This window comes from Galleria mellonella, unplaced genomic scaffold (genome assembly GCF_026898425.1).
Source record: "Galleria mellonella isolate WM207_F2 unplaced genomic scaffold, CSIRO_AGI_GalMel_v1 utg59, whole genome shotgun sequence".
Lineage (NCBI taxonomy): Eukaryota > Metazoa > Arthropoda > Insecta > Lepidoptera > Pyralidae > Galleria > Galleria mellonella.
This window is the reverse complement of record NW_026442125.1, coordinates 785,251-807,571: the sequence shown is the minus strand read 5'-3', so window position 1 is coordinate 807,571 and position 22,321 is coordinate 785,251. Positions and strand designations below refer to the sequence as shown.

At 34.1% G+C, this 22,321-nt stretch overlaps 1 protein-coding gene across 4 annotated transcripts in view; it reads right to left on the bottom strand.

Moving 5' to 3' along the window:
- LOC113522870 (inactive ubiquitin carboxyl-terminal hydrolase MINDY-4B) overlaps nucleotides 1–22,321 on the bottom strand; it is a 155,049-nt gene that overhangs the window by 11,639 nt on the left and 121,089 nt on the right. For 2 of the 4 annotated variants that reach the window (XM_052899616.1, XM_052899617.1), the window contains 4 exons: nucleotides 7,133–7,221; nucleotides 6,492–6,721; nucleotides 3,688–3,877; nucleotides 3,164–3,229 (listed from right to left, as the gene is read on the bottom strand). In XM_052899616.1, coding sequence (XP_052755576.1) covers nucleotides 3,164–3,229; nucleotides 3,688–3,877; nucleotides 6,492–6,649 — 414 coding nt within the window. In that variant the 5' untranslated portion in view covers nucleotides 6,650–6,721; nucleotides 7,133–7,221. Of the gene's footprint in view, nucleotides 1–3,163; nucleotides 3,230–3,687; nucleotides 3,878–6,491; nucleotides 6,722–7,132; nucleotides 7,222–11,281; nucleotides 11,477–15,723; nucleotides 16,116–22,321 lie in introns of those variants that run through there. The other 2 variants (XM_031914085.2, XM_031914084.2) reach the window with 2 other exon arrangements.

Genomic DNA, 22,321 nt, shown 5'->3' with positions numbered 1-22,321 from the left:
AAAGGACCCTAATAGATTTTTGCTTAGTACTGACTACACTGGTATCTCAAAAGAATTTCGTGATGTTGACTGGTCTTTAGTTAACAATGAAACAGATGTAGATAAAGCCGTTGCCACATTCTTAAAAAATATTTCCAAAGTGATAGACAAACACACTAAACGTAAACAAATTGGTAGATCGAAGTTTATACTAAAGCCTTGGATTACACAAGGACTCATTAGATGTATGAGGCATCGTGATCAACTTCACAATGACCTAAAAAGACACCCACAGGATTTAGTACGTCAACACATTTATAAGCGATATAGGAACTACCTTTCTGAAATTTTACACAAATTAAAAAAGGATTACAATAGAAAACTGTTAGAAAATAATAAAAATGATGCTAAGAGACTCTGGAAATCAATTAAAACAATAGCCGAATTTCCAAACAAAACTATTCCAACTGAATTAACAAAAATTAAAACCACCGTAGAAGAGTCTTTAAATTTTTGCAATGAATATTTTTCGAATATTGGGAAGAAATTGGCAAAAGACTCACTTATGAAAAACAATACAAATCAAGACACGTTGGTGAAAAATATTAAAATAAATAATTTCGCTAATCACTCTTTTTATATGCAACCAACAGACGTTCATGAAGTAGATAAATACATATGTCAGCTTAAGAATGACAGTGCTCCTGGTCCAGATGGGTTAAGGCCCACCTTACTTAAGGCAATTAGAAAAGAAATAGTGGTTCCACTGACTCATATCATCAATCTCAGTCTATCAAATGGAATTTTTCCAAGACAATGGAAAAAAGCTCGTAATTCCGATACACAAAAACGGTCCCAAAGATTGTCCAGAAAACTACAGACCTATATCGTTGTTGACTATGTACTCTAAAATACTTGAAAAAATTGTAAATAAAAGGTTAATGGACTTTTTTGAAATTAATAAAATAATCAGTGAAAGACAATTTGGATTTAGACGTAGTAAGTCAACAGAAAATACAGTTAAGTTGCTTACAGATCTTATTTCTAAGCAACTTGATAACGGAAAAAAATGTGTTGGGGTATTTTTGGACCTCGCCAAGGCTTTTGATACTGTGTCAGTGCCTATTCTCTTGAAGAAACTTGAAAGCTGCGGTGTTAGAGGTATGGCTCTGGAATGGTTTCATAGCTACCTAAGCGATAGATGTCAGTGTTTGAGAGTTGGGGAATCTGTGAGCGAAGAACTATCCATTAATTTCGGCATTCCACAGGGAAGTGTACTTGGTCCGACGCTTTTTATTCTGTATATGAATGACATACACAATGTAATCTTGCCTTCTGCAGATATCATTTGTTATGCCGATGATACAGCAGTAATTTTTAGTGATCACAATTGGGAATCCACAGTAAAAAATGCTGAAATAGGTGTTAGTAACATACGTAGCTGGCTCGATAATAATCTTCTAACGTTAAATATTGAAAAAACCAAAATTTTATGCTTTTACAAATCTCGTACCTCGGAACCAAAACAGTTAAAATTTTTAAAAATCCACAAGGTAACATGCATTGGTCATCTTTGTACTTGTGAAAGTATTACAAGACAAAGAACAATAAAATATTTGGGTATTGATATCGATGAAAATTTATCTTTTAAATCTCACATCATCAACACTGCAAAGCGAGTTAGAAAAACTACTTATGTAATGAGACTCCTACGTGACTCGGCTGATAAACGCACTCTCCGATTAGTGTATCTTACGCTATGCGAATCAATAATATGTTACTGTATTTTGATATGGGGTGGCATGGGAGTAACAGCATTAATAGAACTCGAGAGAGCCCAACGATCAGTGCTAAAGGTGATGTTAAAGAAATCCTTCAGATATTCTACGACTGCTCTATATAAGGAATCCAACGTTCTGAGTGTGCGACAACTTTACATCCTTAGGGTGTCCTTAGTAATGCATCGCTCCACAATTAACAGTCCGCATTATCCCAGGCTGATGGAAAAAAGAAACCCTACTGTACACCAAACCTGTGTGAAGTCCTACTTCGCTTCCCGTTTACCACTATTCATGTTTCCCTATGTTTATAATATAATATTAAAAAAATGTAAAATTATCCGATGTTCAGTGAAAGAAGCAAAATTAAAAATACGTAATTGGCTGCAATCTCTAACTTATGTGCATACAGAGGATCTGATAAGACCTGTTTTCTAAAATATTTATTGAAATGCAAGCGCACAACACACACGCACACGTACACGCACACGCACACGCACACGCGCACGCACGCACGCACGCACGCACGCACGAACACACACACACACACACACACGCACACAGACGCACACACACACAACTACACACACAAACTATTACAAATTATTATATATATTTATATTAAAATTATATTTATCCATATTAGTTAATAGGTTCCCCAGATACAGGCTCGACCCATATGGGGACCGTTGTTAATCAATTATGTAATCTACTGTTTGAAATAAAGATTATTATTATTATTATTATATTATTAATACACAACCAAGATCGTTGTAGTAGAATAGTAGATATAGGATCATTCTCATAATAAATATTTTTAATTAACAACTTAGAATGGCAACAAGCTGACGGCCCACCTGATGGAAAGTGGTAACCGTCGCCTATAGACATGAGCAGTACCATGGACATAACAGAGTATACTGTTTCGCCCATGATACCCCCCATGTGTTGCCATTCCTGAGGACTCAGGTGTTATTCCTCTGTACCTTGTAAATTCACACCATATCCCACTCTTTAAACCAAAACAAAGCCATGTAAACACAACTGCTTCACGGTTGAAACACGAATGGGACAGAGGTACCCAAGCAATCGACACGTTGCTTATCGTAAAAATGAGGTTTTAAATTCGAGTCCCGGTTAGGACCATTTGGAAATTTTTCTGAATGGACTCGAGTCTGTGTGTTATGAATGATGCTTCTAGTTATTCATTGCCTAATCGCACATAGCACATATGGATTACTTTAGCTTGAGAACTAGGCTATACGTGCGATTATGTAAAAAAAAATCAGTGAAATTGAGATTGATCTTTTTTATAAAGTCGGTTAAAAAGTAAAAAACAATACAAGAGAAATTGAGATTCTTTTCTTTATAAAAGTAATTTAAATGTTACACTTTATTTTACTCACCAAATAGAGATATCGCTTTAAGAAAATTTGTAAATCTTCCAGTCTCGTGAAGTCGAACAAATGCAGCTTGAAACAGAATTGTGCATTGCTGTAATTGTATAATAATTATTTAATATATTTTTTATTTTATTTTATTATTACTTTATTGTAAAAACTGATAAAACATAAAAATACGAGGATGACGTTAGGTCATATATAATAAAAATTAGAGGCGAACTCAACTCTAAAAGAGTTCTCTTCCAGCAAATCAAAAGTGGAAAGGAGCATTAATGTCAGCGGGTAGCGGGTAGAGCGATGCATAATATTGTAACAAGCAAAAAAAAAAAAAAACTAGACAAACTTAACTAATCATATCATATTTAACCGTATATATATATATATATATATATATATATATATATATATATATATATATATATATATATATATATATATATATATATATATATATATATATATATATATATATATATATATATATATTATTTTTATAAAACATGGAAATGTATATATAATAAAAATACCTTTTCAGTGATACCATCCTGGTAATAATGTGAACTATGCTGGACGTATGTATGATCAGTGGGCAAGCCAACCACAGCCGTCGGTTCAGTTCCAGATTGAACATTGAATCCACCAGCGCAGCGCCATATGACCTCGCTACAAGCGCGCCATAGTGCTTCTTCTTGACGGTCCTCTGAAGGTCGCAGATAGCTGTTATTATATATAAAAGGCATATTAGAAATATAAAAAATAAATATGGGTCAAAATATGACAAAAAAATTTATGCATCCAACACGTAACACGTTAAAGAAATTTTATTTTTAAGCGACTTCAAAAAGGGGTTTATCTGTGCGGTTTTAGATTTTTTTCTTTATGTTTCCAACCTCATAACTCCATCAGGAGTTGGAAATCAATTTGAGATTTTTTTTTTATCTAAAAGGACACGCTTACAGACTGGGCCCTTTGCTATTTTATCAAAGTCGGATCAATAATTTAGTTTTTAATTCCTTCAATTGTCCACTGCTGAACACAAGGGCAGGCCCTTGAGTGTTTTGCCAGTAGTTGTCACATTTGACAAGCGGCAACCAAAGTTAAATTTTTAGTGATGTTTTAAGAGGGACGCTGCTGTCCATCCCCCACCATTAAGTTCCTTTAGTCGTCTCTACGACACCCACAGGAAAGGAAGATATGGTTCATTCTATGCAAAAACCACACGGCAGTCTAATTTAACGAATTTAATTATATAAATAATATCTTTCACGTCGTACGTATATTCTAAATAATTTACTATAAATTACTGAGTACTATAATAGCTTAAATAAGCAGCCACCACTTGGAATGGTCCATTTATGTAAAATATTGTACGAACGGTGCATAGTGTAGATTTATACCGAAGGCAGGCAGGTTAGAAAGTTATGATCGGCATTTTCAAGCTGTTCGCGGAACAAATTCTGGGGCCGAGCTCTCAGGGCAACACTTTAAAAAAAAAATTACCGAGCATTGAAAGTTTAAAAATTTAAATAAAGAACGTTTTTATTTCCCGCGAGGTAAAATATTTAAATTGAGAATTATATCAGCTGTAAATGTATGTAGAAATATGTACATTAACGGTGATTTTGCTTACAACTTTTACGAATACTGTATAAACCATTACCAGAGGGAGAATTTGTACAGAAGTCGATTGATTGGATACCTCTGTCCCATTCATGTTTCTACCGTGAAGTAGTTGTGTTTGCATGGCTGTGTTTCAGTTTGAAGGGTGGGATATGGCGTGAATTTACTGGGTACAGAGGAATAACACCCGAGTCTTCGGGAATGGCAACGTATGAGGGGTATCACGGACGAAACAGTATACTCTGTTATGTCCATGGTACTGCTCATGTCTATAGGCAACGGTTACCACTTTCCATCAGGTGGGCCGACAGCTTGTTTGCCATTCTAAGTTATATAAAAAAAAATTACGAATAAATTGTCTGCCCATTTATGAAGAAAAAATAATATCATATGACTAGGCTGTACAAGTCATGTTCTTGGCCTGTCCGATTTGGACGAATTTTAAAACAACAACAACTGTATGTATAAGGTCATCATTATCGCTAGATAGTCTGAAATAATAACAAAGCATCACCATCATTCAATTTCAGCCATTATCCGTCCACTGCTGGTCATAGATCTCCTCCATAAACTGCCATAAGGAATGGTCCTGTGCCACCTGCATCCACCGACTCCCTGCAATTCATTTGAAGTCGTCACTCCTATTAGTGGAGGTCGTTCAATATTTCGTTTGCCCGTACGGGGTCACCACTCAAGAACCTTTACTCCCCGTCAATTGTCGGTTCTTCGAGCTATGTATTGTCACTTCCCCCTGCATATCCTTCGGGCTTTGTCGGTTATTTTGATTCCTTTGTGGATCTAATATATTAATCTATTTAACAATAATACATTTAAAATATCTATTCGTCTTAAAAATCCATTGAAATGGCTGTCATTTTAATTAATATAACCAGTATATTAATTTGTAAAAAATATAAAAATATTATATCATAAAACTAGATACCAATTCATATTGAAAGAAAAAACAATCAATTTGATTCGGGGAATTTTTTAATCAAATTACTTGCAACACTGAAAAATATCGGGCGCGCTTTATTTAAAAACAATATACGTGAGCTAAAAGATAGCGTCAACGGACCGTTTTATGGACCATTTTTTAATGCACAAAGTTATATGCGATATCTTATACATCAATTAAAGATGTGTATTATAAAAGGCCTCAAATTTCGTAAGGGCTAATCTATTCAAACCCTAAGATCTGAATAGAGATTTGAAATAAGAAATAAGATTTGAAAAGATTTGAACAAATTCAGTTTCCTTGCAGAGTAAAGCGAGAAAATACTATAGAAATATTCTCTATACCTACATACCCTACAGGTCGACCTCCACGTGATTCTCCCTAGAAACTACCGTGACTAATTTATTGTCGAATTTTTCACAATGGCCTGACTGATCTGCCCTTTCATCCATTTCATCCCCATTTCATCCTCACCTATCACCCTTTACTGGTACCTCGCCAATGTATACCGATGGCGCAGGCAGGGTTACCATGCCATTTGCATCCATAAAAAAAAATACCTACACAGAAATCTTACTTCATGTATTTTCACGACATGTCTTCTGGAGGCATGTCTGTTCCAAAGACTCGACCTTTTCTTAAGCTAAAATATTCTCTCTGACAATAGGTCTCTCCTGGTTTCTTCATCCACCCATTTTCACAAGCACCATTCTACTATGTTGTTTTAATACTGAATTAATGATATATACTTACGTATCAGGAGGCAAAGCAGACTTATTGTCCTTAGTCGCTGGCCGGGAGTCGAAGAGCAACCACTTGATTATATGAGCTTGGAGACCAGATAATAATGCTCTAGCGCCATTCCTTGGTGCAGACAATCCGTACCCCAGTGTCTGATCTGGAGGTCTCATAGTCAGTGGGGTTCGAACCCATTCCCCTCGAGGTGGGCAAGACGCTGAACCGAATGTTACAACCCGAAGCTCCTAGAAAAAAAAATGCATAATGCTGTTAGGGAATGAAATGCTCTTCCTATATACATCTTCATCATCAAGTCAGCAATTAACTGTCCACTGCTGAATATAAACCTCCCCCTTGGGGGATTCTAGTAATTGCCACATTTGACAGGCGGATTGGCAACCGCAGTCAGGCTTTAGAGATGTTTTAAGAGGAACGCTGTTGCCAATACCTCGCTCTCCTTAGCTCATACCAGCTCTTACGACACCCACGCGATAGTAAGGGCTGGCCTATTCTATGCCGGGACCATACGGCCACAGCTTTCTATATATTCCTGGTAAAATACTTCTTGGGTCTTGAGTAGATGATGAATCTGAAGGTAATCGAGGCCTATGTTCAGCAGTGGACATGCTGATATAATGATGATTGACCATACTCACGTTGGCTACTTCTTCTGTTATTGGTTTCCCACCAACAACAGCTGGTTTAGATCCAGCTAACAACTTGTTCCTAGCGTACAGTACTCTCTCTGGAACAATCGTAATTAGTTTAGACTAGGTATCCAGCCCGGCTTCACACGGGTTGATAGAATTTTATAAGATAATATAAAGCCTGTATTACACGCTGATAATGCAGTTTTTTTAAGTGTGAAATAATTTTTAAAATTGGTTGGATTTTTCCGAATTTATTGTTTCTGAATCTGAGGTTGTAATTTTTTATGTTTATTATGTTATTACTACTAATTAGGGTTGAGGAAAAGAGACAAATTATAAAAAAAAAAAAAAACTATTTAGGGTAGAAATGAACAAATGTTAGGACACTTGATACGACACGACAAACTTATGAACATGAAGGAAAGATAGAAGGAAGGAGAGGAACGGGGAGACCTGGTCAAGGCATAATTATATTAGGCAGAACAAGGCAAAAGTTGGCGTGGTTACTTCAGGCAGATCAAGGTGTTGGTGGTGATTGTTGGTTGGTGTTGTGTCGTATCAAGAGGTGAAGAGACTCGCTGAAAATTTTAGTGAGTGGCAAGAGCTCCACCGACAAGAGTGCAGCTCTTAAATAGGAATGAAAAATTTAATTACTCGCTGAGTAATAAATCTATTTAGATTTTTTCTTATTTGTAAGGAGGTACTTACAAATTAGTCCCAGAGAAATCTTATCAAAATAAGTACAGTAGTTCAAATTTTAAATCATAATAACTTCTAGCAAAAGTATTTCCGAACCGACACGACATCATAACCTTCAAGAAAAGAGTATATTCCTTTTTAAAAGGATGGCAGCACACCTGCAATGCTGCTGGTGTTGTGGGCGATCATGGGCGGCGGTAGTCACTTACCATCAGGTGAGCTGCATGCTCATTTGCCCCGTGTATTGTAAAAAAAATTTAAATCGGTTTTATTTGTGGAAAACCATATTTTAATAGTATAAGGGTTTCTTTTCTGTCATTATTGTGAATTATCGTAGCGTAAAGTTTGATATACTGTAGATACAGTTTATCTGCAAAAGACTTGAAACTTGACAATGCACACAGCACTACGATGTCTGGAAAAACGTTAGGAAAATGCATACGAAGTTGCATTTTCATTTGTAACCGTCAATTTTGGATGGTATGATGTACTATAAACAATAAAGTTATTTTAATCATCATATCAGCCTTTAACCATTCACTGCTGAACATAAGCCTCCCCTTAGGGGGTTTTTCCAGTAGTGGCAAGCGGATTGGCAACCGCAGTTAGGCTTTGGAGATGTTTTAAGAGGGACGCTGCTACTCAACCCTCGCTCTCCCTTAGTCGTCTCTTACATCACCCACGGGAAAGGAAAGGGTGACCTATTGCATACCACAACCACACAATAAGGTTATTGTCCTTGTTTTTTTTTAATAATTTCTATTATTATATTTTTTTTTTTCAAGTCATTACAAGTCGTAATATAAATAATATCAGGAATAATTAAAATGTCCAGGAATTTTCATTACCGTCATATTGGGAATTAACTGCGTACACAATTAAATGAGATTCGAAAATTTCCAACTGACATATTGCTTTTTTAATAACGAAACAATTTCCATGCGAATGGTAGGAAATAATATGATTTGCTATTATGCAATTTATACATCAGTGTCCATGCATATATTTTGCCGTTGCGTCAGACAATACCAATTCTAGAGTGGTTTCGACAAACGTCTCAAGATATCCTATTCTCCGCTAACAAACCCTTGCAGCACGTATGCAAAGCTCTATACCCTGTCGTTTTCAGTTAAATCCATTGTTGGGGTCACAATAGACACCAATTTGCTTTCAAAAGCACTCGGCTGCTGCTGTGTCGGTGGAAATGTGTCGTCGTATTACATTTTTGAATTTTAGTTTTGAAAATGTTTAATTTTTATGAATTTGTTTCGGAAAATGAAACAGTGATATCAATCCTGATAAAAAATATGAACACACACACACACACACACACACACATACAGAGAGAGAGAGAGAGAGAGAGAGAGATGCACATATGGAAATAAGCATTTTTTCAAAAGATGAAAACGGAATGGAAACCCGCTTATGGTGTCGATACAATGATGAGGTACCAGTGAAAGATGAAAATGGCAAGAATGAAGTCTGGTCAGTAATATAAAACATACACTTACTATATGTATAGATATAGGTGATGATTAATGTAAAAAACACACGAACGCACACACACACACACACACACACACACACACACACACACACACACACACACACACACACACACACACACACACACACACACACACACACACACACAACTATTCCTTAGGGGGCAGTTTTTAAAACTTTATAGCCTATACATTTATATATATAGGCTGGCTCAAAAGATATCTCTGGCAATCCAACGCGGAAATGCCGCAAGTGTCATGGGGACCTTTGGGTCGGGTACGGATCGTGAATGGGACTGATCATAACTTTTTTTTTGTGATTCTGTGAAATGTATTAGTTATATATATATATATATATATATATATATATATATATATATATATATATATATATATATATATATATATATATATATATACATGTATTGTAAATATTTTGTCAACACATATTTTGAAACACTAACATACAAACTGAGACACATTTAAAAATCAATATTTATATTTAAAAATACTTAACATATGATTTTGGTTTGATAGGATAAAACAAAGATAAAATTATTATATATATGTATACATAAGTATCTATTTTATGTAATATATAATATATTTTTATATATAAAACAAAAAGTATTTTATATAAACGAATTCATTGACTACAGAGAGATATTTATCAAAAAGGTTGCTCTAAATGTCTGCATTGCCAGTCAAATATCAAAGAAAATTAAATGATTCGAATATCAAAGATGAAATACTTTGGGGAATCAAATAAAAAGAGCAAAATGCTACTGTAAAAATATATATATACATACATATTTTTTTTTATATTTTTCTTTTAAGATTTCTACCAATTTCTTTTTTTTTACCAATATATTCATAATTTATAATGGTCAGTCAACTAGAATTATTTTGTTCAATTCCGCTTTCATGAGTATGTGTGCGACTGCCAATATTTGAAGATTGACTACTATTGTGAAGGTTTTTTTAAAAATCGGTTAAGTATTTTAGATTATCCATTACAAACAAAAAAGTCCCTATTTATAATACGAGTATACCAATATTCCGGCTTAGCTTCACACAGGTAGATAGAATATTCGAAGAAATGTTATTAAGATATTTACCAGAAGGAGATTTTGTACAAAAGTCATTTGCTTGGACACTTCTGTCCCATTCGTATTTCTACCATAAAACAGTTGTGTTTGCATGGCTGTGTTTCGGTTTGAAGAGTGCGATATGGTAGTAAATTTACAGGGTACAGAGGAGTAACACCTGAGTCCTCAGGAATGGCAACGCATGGGGGTGTCATGAGCTAAAGAGTATATACTCTGTTATGTCCATGATACTGTTCATGTCTATAGGCCACGGTTACCACTTTCCATCAGGTGGGCGGTCAGCTTATTTGCCATTCTTAGTTGCATAAAAAAAAACACGCTGATAATGTAATTTTATATAAGAAAAAGCCTTTTTTTAAATCGGTTGAATAGTTTTAGGTTATTCATTACAAACAAGCAAACAATCAAATCTTTCTTCTTTATAATATTAAACATATAGTAAAGTAAGTATTTATATGTAACTTACAAGTGCAATGAAGAATATATATATATATATATATATATATATATATATATATATATATATATATATATATATATATATATATATATAAATTAGACCTCATGACGACTGATTGGGCGATTAAGGTATCAATATCCAAGGTAACAAATAACCAAAGTAAATTTCAATCAAATTTATAAATAGTAAGAATTCCTATATATTAGTTAAAATAAGAGAGAGGTAAAATGCTCCAAGACCAGCGTACGTACATAAGAGACGAGTTATGGAAATGCAAAAATGAAAGCAAAAAAATTAGGTTCTCTCTGCCTACCCCGCAAGGATCTGAGCGTGAAGATACGAGTAGATAGATAGATAGATAGATAGAAATAAAATATCAAACCGTAAAATTCTTCTTGCGAAGTACCGAGAACGTTCTTTCTCAACATTGTCACTGTAATAAATACTTATGAATTTGCTGAGCAAAAAAAAAAACTGTAATTTCAATACCCACAAAACTAATAATTAATAATTTACCAACACGGTAGTAAACTCTATTAATTTCGAAAATAATTGACCAGAATTGCGAAATATAAAGCTTTATTTACACATGAAAATATATTATTAATTAATAAATTCAAATCCAGTAAATTATATATAAATACATTTAAATATTAACATTAAATCAAAACATAACATAAACTGATTTGAATAAAGAAAACACAAAACACAATTAATAATTGAAATATTAATTTCATAAAATACAATAAAGGTTCAAAGAAAAAAAAAATAATAGAATATAAATCTAAATTGTAAAAGAAACAAAATTGAAATTAGAATTTAAGATTAAAAGAAAAAGAAAAATGAAACAAAATGGGAAATTAATTTGAAACTCTCTTAAAAGTAATGACTTAAATCGCAATAAAAATTAACACAAGAGTAAACTGTCAAATGTAAAAAAGAAAAAAAGAATATTAATAATAAAAGACAAATCAACAACACAGTATACTGCAGTGTCTAGATATAAAGACAGACTACTGGTGCAAAGGCAACCAAATAGAGAATAAATAGGTGAGGCTATGCACTTCGCTTTGTACCTAAGTGTGAAATGTGGACAGTTGCATTGATTGTGTTCGTGCCACACGATCCTATTGCCATATATAGCGTTCAATTCAATTGCTAGACATACTTACTGATGAAATAGTTTTTTTTATACAACTTATAATGGCAAACAAGCTGACGGCCCACCTAATGGAAAGTGGTAACCGTCGCCTATAGACATGAGCAGTACCATGGACCTAACAGAGTATACTGTTTCGCCCATGATACCCCCTATGCGTTACCATTCCTGAGGACTAAGGTGTTATTCCTCTGTACCCTGTAAATTCACGCCATATCCCACCCTTCAAACCGAAACACAGCCATGCAAACACAACTGCTTCACGGTAGAAACACGAATGGGACAGAGGTACCCAAGCAATCGACTTTTGTTCAATAATATTATGAAGTACTTATATATTTTTTTGGGCAAATATCATCTACTTGGAGCAATGGTATCCAAGTATCTGATATTTGTACATTGTGGTACCCTAGGTAACCTATAGAAAGTGGTAATCGCCACCTATAGACATGAACAGTACTGTGGATATAACAGATTATACTGTGTCACCCATGGTACCCCTCGTGCATTGCCATTCCTGAGAATATATATTAGATATTATGCCTCTGTACTCGGTAATTTCCTTGAAACTGAAATACAGCAATGCAAACACAACTGCTTCACAACAGATGCTTGCTTCAACCATTAGAGGCTAGCTTTCAACTAAACTGAGTTGTGACCATTTTGTATTGTTATGGCACACGCACAAACGAAAAATTGTATTTAGCTTTATGTATTTTTTTAAATTATTTATGTATATCTATATATGTTGTAATTTGTGTGCTGTAAGTAATGCAAATAAATTATCTATCTATCTATCTATCTATTAAGTTGCCTTAGTCGCCTCTTAAAACACCCGCGGGAAAGGGAGAGATGGCCCATTCTATGACAGAACCACACAGCACTACTTATAACATACAAGTTTTCTTATATCACTACATTTATTTAGCAAAAGACATAGAAAATAGATTAAAATATGTACATACATGTATTTCTTGACACACACACACACACACACACACACACACACACAGAGAGAGAGAGAGAGAGAGAGAGAGAGATGTGCGTGCACGCGTATGTGTGTGTATGTGTAGTCCAGCTCTAAGTGCTGTACAAATGAAAATGTATTTTTTTATAAATTAATGTAATATTACTAAAATTAATACATATATATATATATATATATATATATATATATATATATATATTGTGTGTGTGTGTCTGTGTGTGTGTGTGTGTGTGTGTGTGTGTGTGTGTGTGTGTGTATGTGTGTGTGTGTGTGTATATAGGTATATACACACCTACGTAAATTATTGAATTTCCACATAATTAGTCGCAAAATAGAGTCAAACTGCATCTAATCAAACGATAATTAGAAATAAACAAAGCGCTTGTTTTGTTAATTGCCTGGTGTAATTAGGTTTGCTTTAGATCTTGTAATTACTTACTCATTTCCTTTTTCTTACTTCTTTTTAGAATAATTAACAATAAATCTTATACAAAACTAAATTAATGTTATATTTAATTATCGTTGTTTTATCAAACGAATATCAATTATTGAAAAATATTTCAAGTGTACAAAAGTCATTTACTTGTGTACCTCTGTCCCATTCGTGTTTCTACTGTGAAGCTGTTGTGTTTGCAGTGCTGTGTTTCGGTTTGAAGGGTGGGATATGGCAGTGAAATTACAGGGTACAGTAATTAACTTAATTAAAATAACATCTGAGTCCTCGGGAATGGCAACGCATGGAGGGTATCATAGGCGAAACAGTATACTCTGTTATGTCCATGGTACTGCTCATGTCTATGAACGACGGTTACCACTTTCCATCAGGTGGGCCGTCAGCTTGTTTGTCATTATAAGTTGTATACAAAAAAAAAAATCCAAGTGTGTGTATATAAGAATTTGATGTATGCAATTCTATATGAATGTCTTGGCCTTGTGGTTCCGGCATAGAATGGACCACTACTTTGTTCTCCATGGGTGCCGTAAGGGGCAACTAAGGAAATTTAATATTCGAGGGATGGACAGTAGCGTCCCTCTTAAAAACGATTTACGTACTTTATGTATGTTTAATTTTTCAATCAATTTTTAGTTCTATATTTAGCCGACAGATGGAGTTGTTAAGATTGCGATATAATGTTCTCACAGAGAAATATAAATATCCTAAACAGATCGACTTTTGGCGTTTTATGCTAATTCTAATACGTTGGTCTTATAGTGAATAATAGTTTTTATTTCTCTTAATATTTTTGTAACTTTTTAAAGCAACGGCGAGTGTACAACATATACAAATATCTTTCTATCTAAAGAAAAGAGAAACCTTGTCAGAGACTATTTTATATACGGAATCCTCAGTGAATTAGTTCAACTCACGCTTGACTGGTTTTGTTTTCAATTCTTCAAACTACATTTCATTGCAAGAAAAAAAACTAGTTTTAAACGTAATATTATTATAAGTTTTTAAGTTTATTTGAATGTTTATAATTTTTTTTTAAATATTTGTTACTAGAATTTATATCGTAAAGATAAATTTAATGTAATCTGATTCACAAAAAAATAGATTATAAAATATCCGAAACAATTATTACTAATTTTAACAAATAAAACTATGGAATACTACAGTCTATTGATATAATGACTATTAATATAATATTAATGGAATAATTGCCCCTTGACTATGAGTTTAATTATACATACAAACATTTATTTGCTTTTGACTTTAAGATAGTCTAAGGGTTGGGTATTGCATTAGTATTGTAAATTGTAACTAAGTGTTTTGGATGAATAATTAATAGCTCCTTAGATTTCTAGGAGTCGTGTCGCAGGAAAATTATTAAACTTGGAATTTCCATAAACATCTAGAAAGACTTAGAATGGCAAACTTGCTGGTGATAGTCGATTATTTATGCAACTCTCAAAAGGGAAAATATGATTGGCAAACAGTTAGACTTTAGTGATGTTTTAGAAGGGACGCTGATAAATGGAAGTCGAATAAATAAAAGAAAATTAAAAATAAATATTAATTGAGTAAATTCTAATATTCCAGTCTTATTGAAAATATCTAGTGATTAAATAGAGGGAGACTTTGTACAAAAGTCGTGTACATGGGTACATCTGTCCCACTCGTATCGTAAACTAACTGTAGAAATTACAAGGTACAGTAACATAAAACATGATATTGTTCATATTTACAGGTGACGGTTGTCACTTTCCATCAGTTGGGTCGTCAGATTGTTTATTATAAAAAAAAAAGACTACATAAAAAAATCTACTTCAATTGTGTGTAATCCGTTATTTTGATTTAAAAACTAAACTATTAAGTTTATTTTAATATAATTTCTATGAGAACAATTCGTAAGTAAATTGTTTTTATCACAGACAGGTACAGAGGAATAACATCTGAGTCTTCAGGAATGGCAACGCATGGGGGGTATCATGGGCGAAACAGTATACTCTGTTATGTCCATGGTACTGCTCATGTCTATAGGCGACGGTCGCCACTTTCTATCAGGTGGGCCGCCAGCTTGTTTGCCATTTCTAAGTTGTATAAAAAAAAAATTGTTGGTGTTTCCAACACAATGATAAAAGATTTAATAATCTTTTTAATATATCTAATGTAAAGTATATACAATAAAGGTTTTACAATACAATACAATATAATAATTAAGAATTATAAACATACCTTCATTAACATCTTTAGCAGCGCGAATCATTCTCCAGTATTTAATAAAATTGACACTTTAAAATTGTTTCAAAGTCGGCGAAATTCAACAAGGTTATAATTAAAAGAGAACATAAATTTCCTAATTGAAATTTAAATTCAAAGTATGAATCACAATAAATTAGGAGGCGTCAATTTTCTAAACGTGAAACGATATCAAATAGAAATGACAGGCAATCTGATTGCACTAAATCGAATAGGTATCACACAGAACGCCCATCAGAGACCGCAATCAACTTCGCTGCAAGAATCAAGAGTGAATCACAAGGGAATGTGTATTTTAACGCTTTAGATATAAGATTTGAAATTGCAAAAACATTTGCAGTTGCTAATAGAGCACGTCAAACCCACATAGGTGATTGTTTCAAAATGCTAGTGCAGTGTAGGTGTAGTCTTTATCGTGTACATACTTACTTTTATATGCAACAAAGTTACCAACGACATATGAAAATATGGAGAGGGCATGTTTAAGATAACGTGTCCATGGAATAATCTGGGAAAAAGAAGTGCCTAATGACTTTTATATATACTTATAAAATAGTTTGTCATGTCTGACATTGAACGTTCAATTAAAACTACTAAGTCTGAAAAGCTAATATTGTGTGTATGTAATGGGGTTGCTAAAAAAGTTTTTTTAGATTTAAAAACTAAACTTCATTAAGATGGTTAAATATTATTAATATGGAAATTTACTACACAGACGATGTTCTTTTTTTTTATACAACTTATAATGGCAAACAAGCTGATGGCCCACCTGATGGAAAGTGGTAACCGTCGCCTATAGACATGAGCAGTGCCGTGGATATAACAGAGTATACTGTTTCGCCCATGATACCCCCCATGCGTTGTCATTTCTGAACTCAGGTGTTATCTGTACCCTGAGTATATCCCACCCTTCAAACCGAAACACAGTCATGCAAACACACCTGCTTCACGGTTGAAACACGAATGGGACAGAGGTACTCGAGCAATCGACTTTTGTACAAAGTACAGCTAATATTTAAATTTAATTTTAATAAATAGTCGAAGATGAGTAGGGAAAATAGAATTTAAATATTTCTCCAATAATTGTATTGGTCCTACTAATATCATACGTATTGTTGTTAATACTATAAAGGGCTAGACAAACTAGAATGAAATTTGTCACAAATATAAACGATGTCTTCTTTTTTTTTTAAACGGTTTTATTTAGCTCGACCTGTACGGTATTTATTTATTTGGCAAAATTAGAAATTCGCCACTTTCCATCAGATTGATCTGAAATTTGGTACACACATTTAATTTAGATGACAATACAATATAATAAAATCAATAACATTATAAATCTAAGATGGCCGCCGATACAAAATGGCGGATTACATATTTTTCCTTAAAAAAAAACACGATGATTATGTTAAAATTTAAAATTCAAGATGGACGCCGTTCCAATATGGCGGACTAGGTACATATTTTTCCACAACCACAAATATGGGTATCAAATAATAGATAGACACCCAGACACTAGACACTCGGACACTAGACACTCAAACGCTAGACCCTCAGATATATCTCAGACCCTGACACACAGACACTATATACAAGACAATAAAGGTTTTACAATACAATACAATATAATAATTAACACTAGAATTATAAACATACCTTCATTAACATCTTTAAACACTAGACACTAGACACTCAGCGAATCATTCTACAAGACACTCAGTATTTAATAAAATTGACACTTTAAAATTGTTTCAAAGTCGGACACTCGAAACACTTCAACAACACTCGACACTCAGACACTTATAATTAAACACTCAGAGACACAGACACTAACATTTCCACTAACTGAAATTTAAATTCAAACTATGAATTAGACAATAAATTAGACACTAGACACTCGACACTCGCGTCAATTTTCTAAACGTGAAACGATATCAGAAGTCAGAAATGAAACACTAGACACTGATTCCAGCACTAAATCGAATCAGACACTAGACTCACACAGAACGACCCATCAGAGACCGACAATCAGACACTAAACACCAGACACTAGACAAGAATCACACTCGACGTGAATCACAAGGACACTCGACACTGTGTATTTTAACTCAGACACTTTAGATATAAGATTTGAAATTGCAAACAAGACACTTTGCAAGACACTCAGACACTTGCTAATAGACACTAGACTCGACACGTCAACTCACACTAAACACCATAGGTGATTGTTTCAAACATGCTAGTGCAGTGATAGACACTAGACACTCAGACATGTAGTCTTTATCGTGTACTCTCATACTTCAGACACTTTTATATGCAACAAAGTTACCAACGACATATGAAACATATGGAGACATTAGACACTAGACACTCAGACACTCGACACTCAGACACTAGACACTCGACACTCGACACTCGACACTCGACAATAAAACACTAGTGTCCATGGAATCTCAATCTTAGACACCCAGAAAAGACAGACACTGCCTAATGACTTTTATATATACTTATAAAATAGTTTGTCATGTCTGACATTGAACGTTCAATTAAAACTACTAAGTCACCAAAACACCAGAACAAGACACTAGATATTTGACAACATGTTTATGTAATGACACTCGACACTCGACACTTGACTAAAAACACTCGACACTCGATTTTTAAACACTAGAAAATTTCTATTTTAAACACTAAATATGACACCATTCATGTGAAGCCGCGAGCAACAGATGGTTAAATATTATTAATATGGAAATTTACTACACAGACGATGTTCTTTTTTTAAACACTAGACACTAGACACTATACAAGACATATAATGGCAAACAAGCTGTGGACCCACACTGATGGAAAGTGGTAACCGTCAGCCTATAGACATGAGCAGTGCACGTTATTTACCCTAAAGGATATATGGTACAAAAAAGGATGTATATTTGTCATTTCGCCCATAAATGCAAGGCAACACCCATGCAAGTTGTCATTTCTGAAGGACTCAGATTGTTAAATTATCAGGTAAGAAACCATGTAATAATGATGCACTGAATGAATTAAATAGAATTCATATTCGCAATTTCACTAAATACTAAAAACAAGAAAATAAAAATCGGTAAAAAAACTTTTAAGTTAAACGGTTTTATTTTATGTGCACCGAAACACAGTCATTACCTATCAAACACATTAATATCTCTGATGGTAGTGGTTGTCATAACATGAACCATGTTGAGAACACGAATGGGACAGAGCACTATAACAAGTAGGTATTTTGACTTCTAGTTCAGAAATATTTTATCGACTTTTGTACAAAGTACAGCTAATATTTAAATTTAATTTCAATAAATAGTCGAAGATGAGTAGGAGAAAATAGGATGATGATGATAAATATTAAGTCGATCTCCAGAAATAATTTTATTTTAGCCCTAAAAGCTATTCTGCCTAGTACTAAAATATCATAGAGGTCAAAATACCTACTTGTTATTGTTGTTAATACTATAATGAACTGGGCTACATGACAAACTAGAATGAAATTAGTCACAAATATAAACGATGTCTTCTTTTTTTTTTAATGGATGATAATGGAATGGAATCCCACCTACGTTAACGTACCCATTCGTGTTTCTACCGTGAAGCAGTTGTGTTTGCATGACTGTGTTTCGGTTTGAAGGGTGGGATATAGCGTGAATTTACTGGGTACAGAGGAATAACACCTGAGTCCTCAGGAATGGCAACGCATGGGAGGTATCATGGGCGAAACAGTATACTCTGTTATGTCCATGGTACTGCTCATGTCTATAGGCGACGATTATCACTTTCCATCAGGTGGGTCGTCAGCTTTTTTGCCATTCTAAGGAGTATACAATATATATATATATATATATATATATATACATACGCTTGCAGGCACCAGTGAAGGATGATAGATAAGAATGAAAAGGCAGGTCAGTTAGCCTATCATAATGTAATACCCGTATCTGCGGGGGAAAGTGATTGTTAGTACTGAGGTCTAATAGCCCCGGTTCTAGCAATTGACCCTCTCAGGTCGACCTCCACGCGGTTCTCCCTGAAAACCATCATGGTTAGTTCTTGTCGAATTTATCATGAGGGGAGAATGAATGCAGGTCAGTTGGCCTATCATCTTCCAATGGTGCCTCTTCAGTGTATACCGATAGCGCGGGCGGGGTTACCATTCCATTTTCACACTTAATAATTAAATTATAAATTAAATATTAAAAAAAAATACCCGTATCTTTCTTCCCGTACGGTACAGGCAAATTTAGTATAAAACAATCCCTCTCTAGGAAAGGTGACCTCGCATACATTGTAGAGACTGACATAATGGACTGACAATGGCTGATAAAATCATGATGATGAATATTTGAATATGATCCAATATGAAATAGTTAAAATGTTTTTATTCCAAAATATAATTAACTATAATAACATTATAATTCTTAGTACATCTTCTACTTATTCACGTTCGCTGTTGAAAGTGGTTGGAATATAGTTTGCCTTTTATTTTTATGTCGAGTGTGGGAGCTCGGAAGGTGTTTCAGAGTAGTTCAATGACGTTAGTTTGAGGGTTCTTTATCAAATTAAAAAGTAGACACATTTTGCTCTGCAAAAAGTAACTTCATAGGTCAAAAAATTCACCGATGAACGACGAGATGTTTCATAGATACATTATATTGAACATATTCGATTTTAATTGAATCAGAAATCCTGTGACTATAAGTAGATTGTCAGATTGTGTTCTGAAGAACTCTTCAATATGATGCCTACGACCACCTTTCACCATCGTAATGCTCGGCAGAGAATCCATTCTCAAACCAGAATGGTGTTCTTGGCGTGAATTTACAGGGTACAGAGGAATAACACCTGAGTCTTTAGGAATGGCAACGCATGGGGGATATCATGGGCGAACCAGTACACTCTGTTATGTCCATGGTACTGCTCATGTTCATAGGCGACGGTTACCACATTGAGGCTGTGTAATAATCTCATTAGGAAACGAGGGAAGTCCATATGGGATTGTTCAAAAAGGGCGTACGATAACGCGAGTGACATTCCGTTTACGTTTACCATAAAAAAGGATGGCCTCTTTTTTGTGGTAAACGGAGTTATCATAGCCTTATCCTTGTTTGCCACTTTAGTAGTATAAAAAAATATTTTCATTAGCAATAAACAGTTTTTTGCTCCGCAAATAAAGCAGCTATTTCAATTGTTACAATATTAATATAGGCCCAAAAGTGTCGATTATAGGAGGAATTATATAAATCGGTTCGGAATTGATAATATCATCATGTAACTAAAAGAATTTAGACAAATTGAGTCCCTCCACTTGTAAATTGCATAAAAACTATGATATACATACATATTCGTCATGATAATCTCGGACTGAGCTAGACAGAAACAATGGCAAACCATAAGGTATTAAGATCTTATTCAAACAAACCTCTTTCGCTTCTTCCACATCCATCAATCTACACATACACGCTTGTCTGTTACGGATACATTTAATTTGATCTTTCTTTAGCTCTTGGCCTGTATGGTTGCTACACGTCCATTTAGGATGGCCCCTACCGATATCTCCATTCATTTGTGTTTGATAAATCTCTTTCGTAATTCTTCTTCAATCTATCCTCTCCAAATGGCCATCATCTTTCAATTCACACTTCTCCCTTATCAATCCTTTCTAAAAAACAAAGAATGCATAATAAAAATAATGACAATATACGAGTACTACACTTCCTTGGATGAAATTCAAGCTTCGATGTCCTTATGAATATTGAAGATAGATGAATTGGTAACAAAATATTGCATTCACTATGGACTACTAAGAAAAAGTTTATCGTAAACCATTAGTATTGTGAGAGTTTTTTTTTAATGAATGTGTTTACACACACCATGTCTGTGGTAAAATATGAAAAAAATAGTGATGAAAAATCAATGAAGCATCAAACGATGAAGACAAAGTCAAGTCAGGTATCCACTAGATATTAAACACGTTCGTTTTTAGAGGAGACCGCGAGAGATTGACATGATAGTTATTCGTTTAGAAGCTATAATAATATACAGTAATTATTAATCTAGCTTTCTCGTGTCTTTTCTCCATGCCAAATACTAAATAGTTTACAAATAAGTAAGTATTAAATTTAAAACGACTATTTGAGCCGTTAAAACACCAAAAGGTAAGAAAAAAAAAACTTTCTTTCTCGTCTATAATATTAGTATATATATACAGACAAGAGCTAAGTTATAATAGTTTCTATATTGTGTGGGTATTGAAAAAGAAATCTGCGAGTGATTTGAAAACATTTATTTCCTTGAAACTAACATAAGATACTCTGGCACATGCAATTTAGTTGCCAGTTCGCGCTTCGTGTTAGATTAAACATGCCACCGGTGGCCTTATGGGGAATTAATCTTTTATTTTTAGAATCGATATCAACGTGTGAACGTTCGTGTACCGTTGCTATAATACGCGGCGGCCATATTTCAAGATGGCGTCGTCTCTGCAATGATAGAACCGTTACGGGTGTTATTTTCGAATATGGTGATACATTTTTGTTTGTTGTTT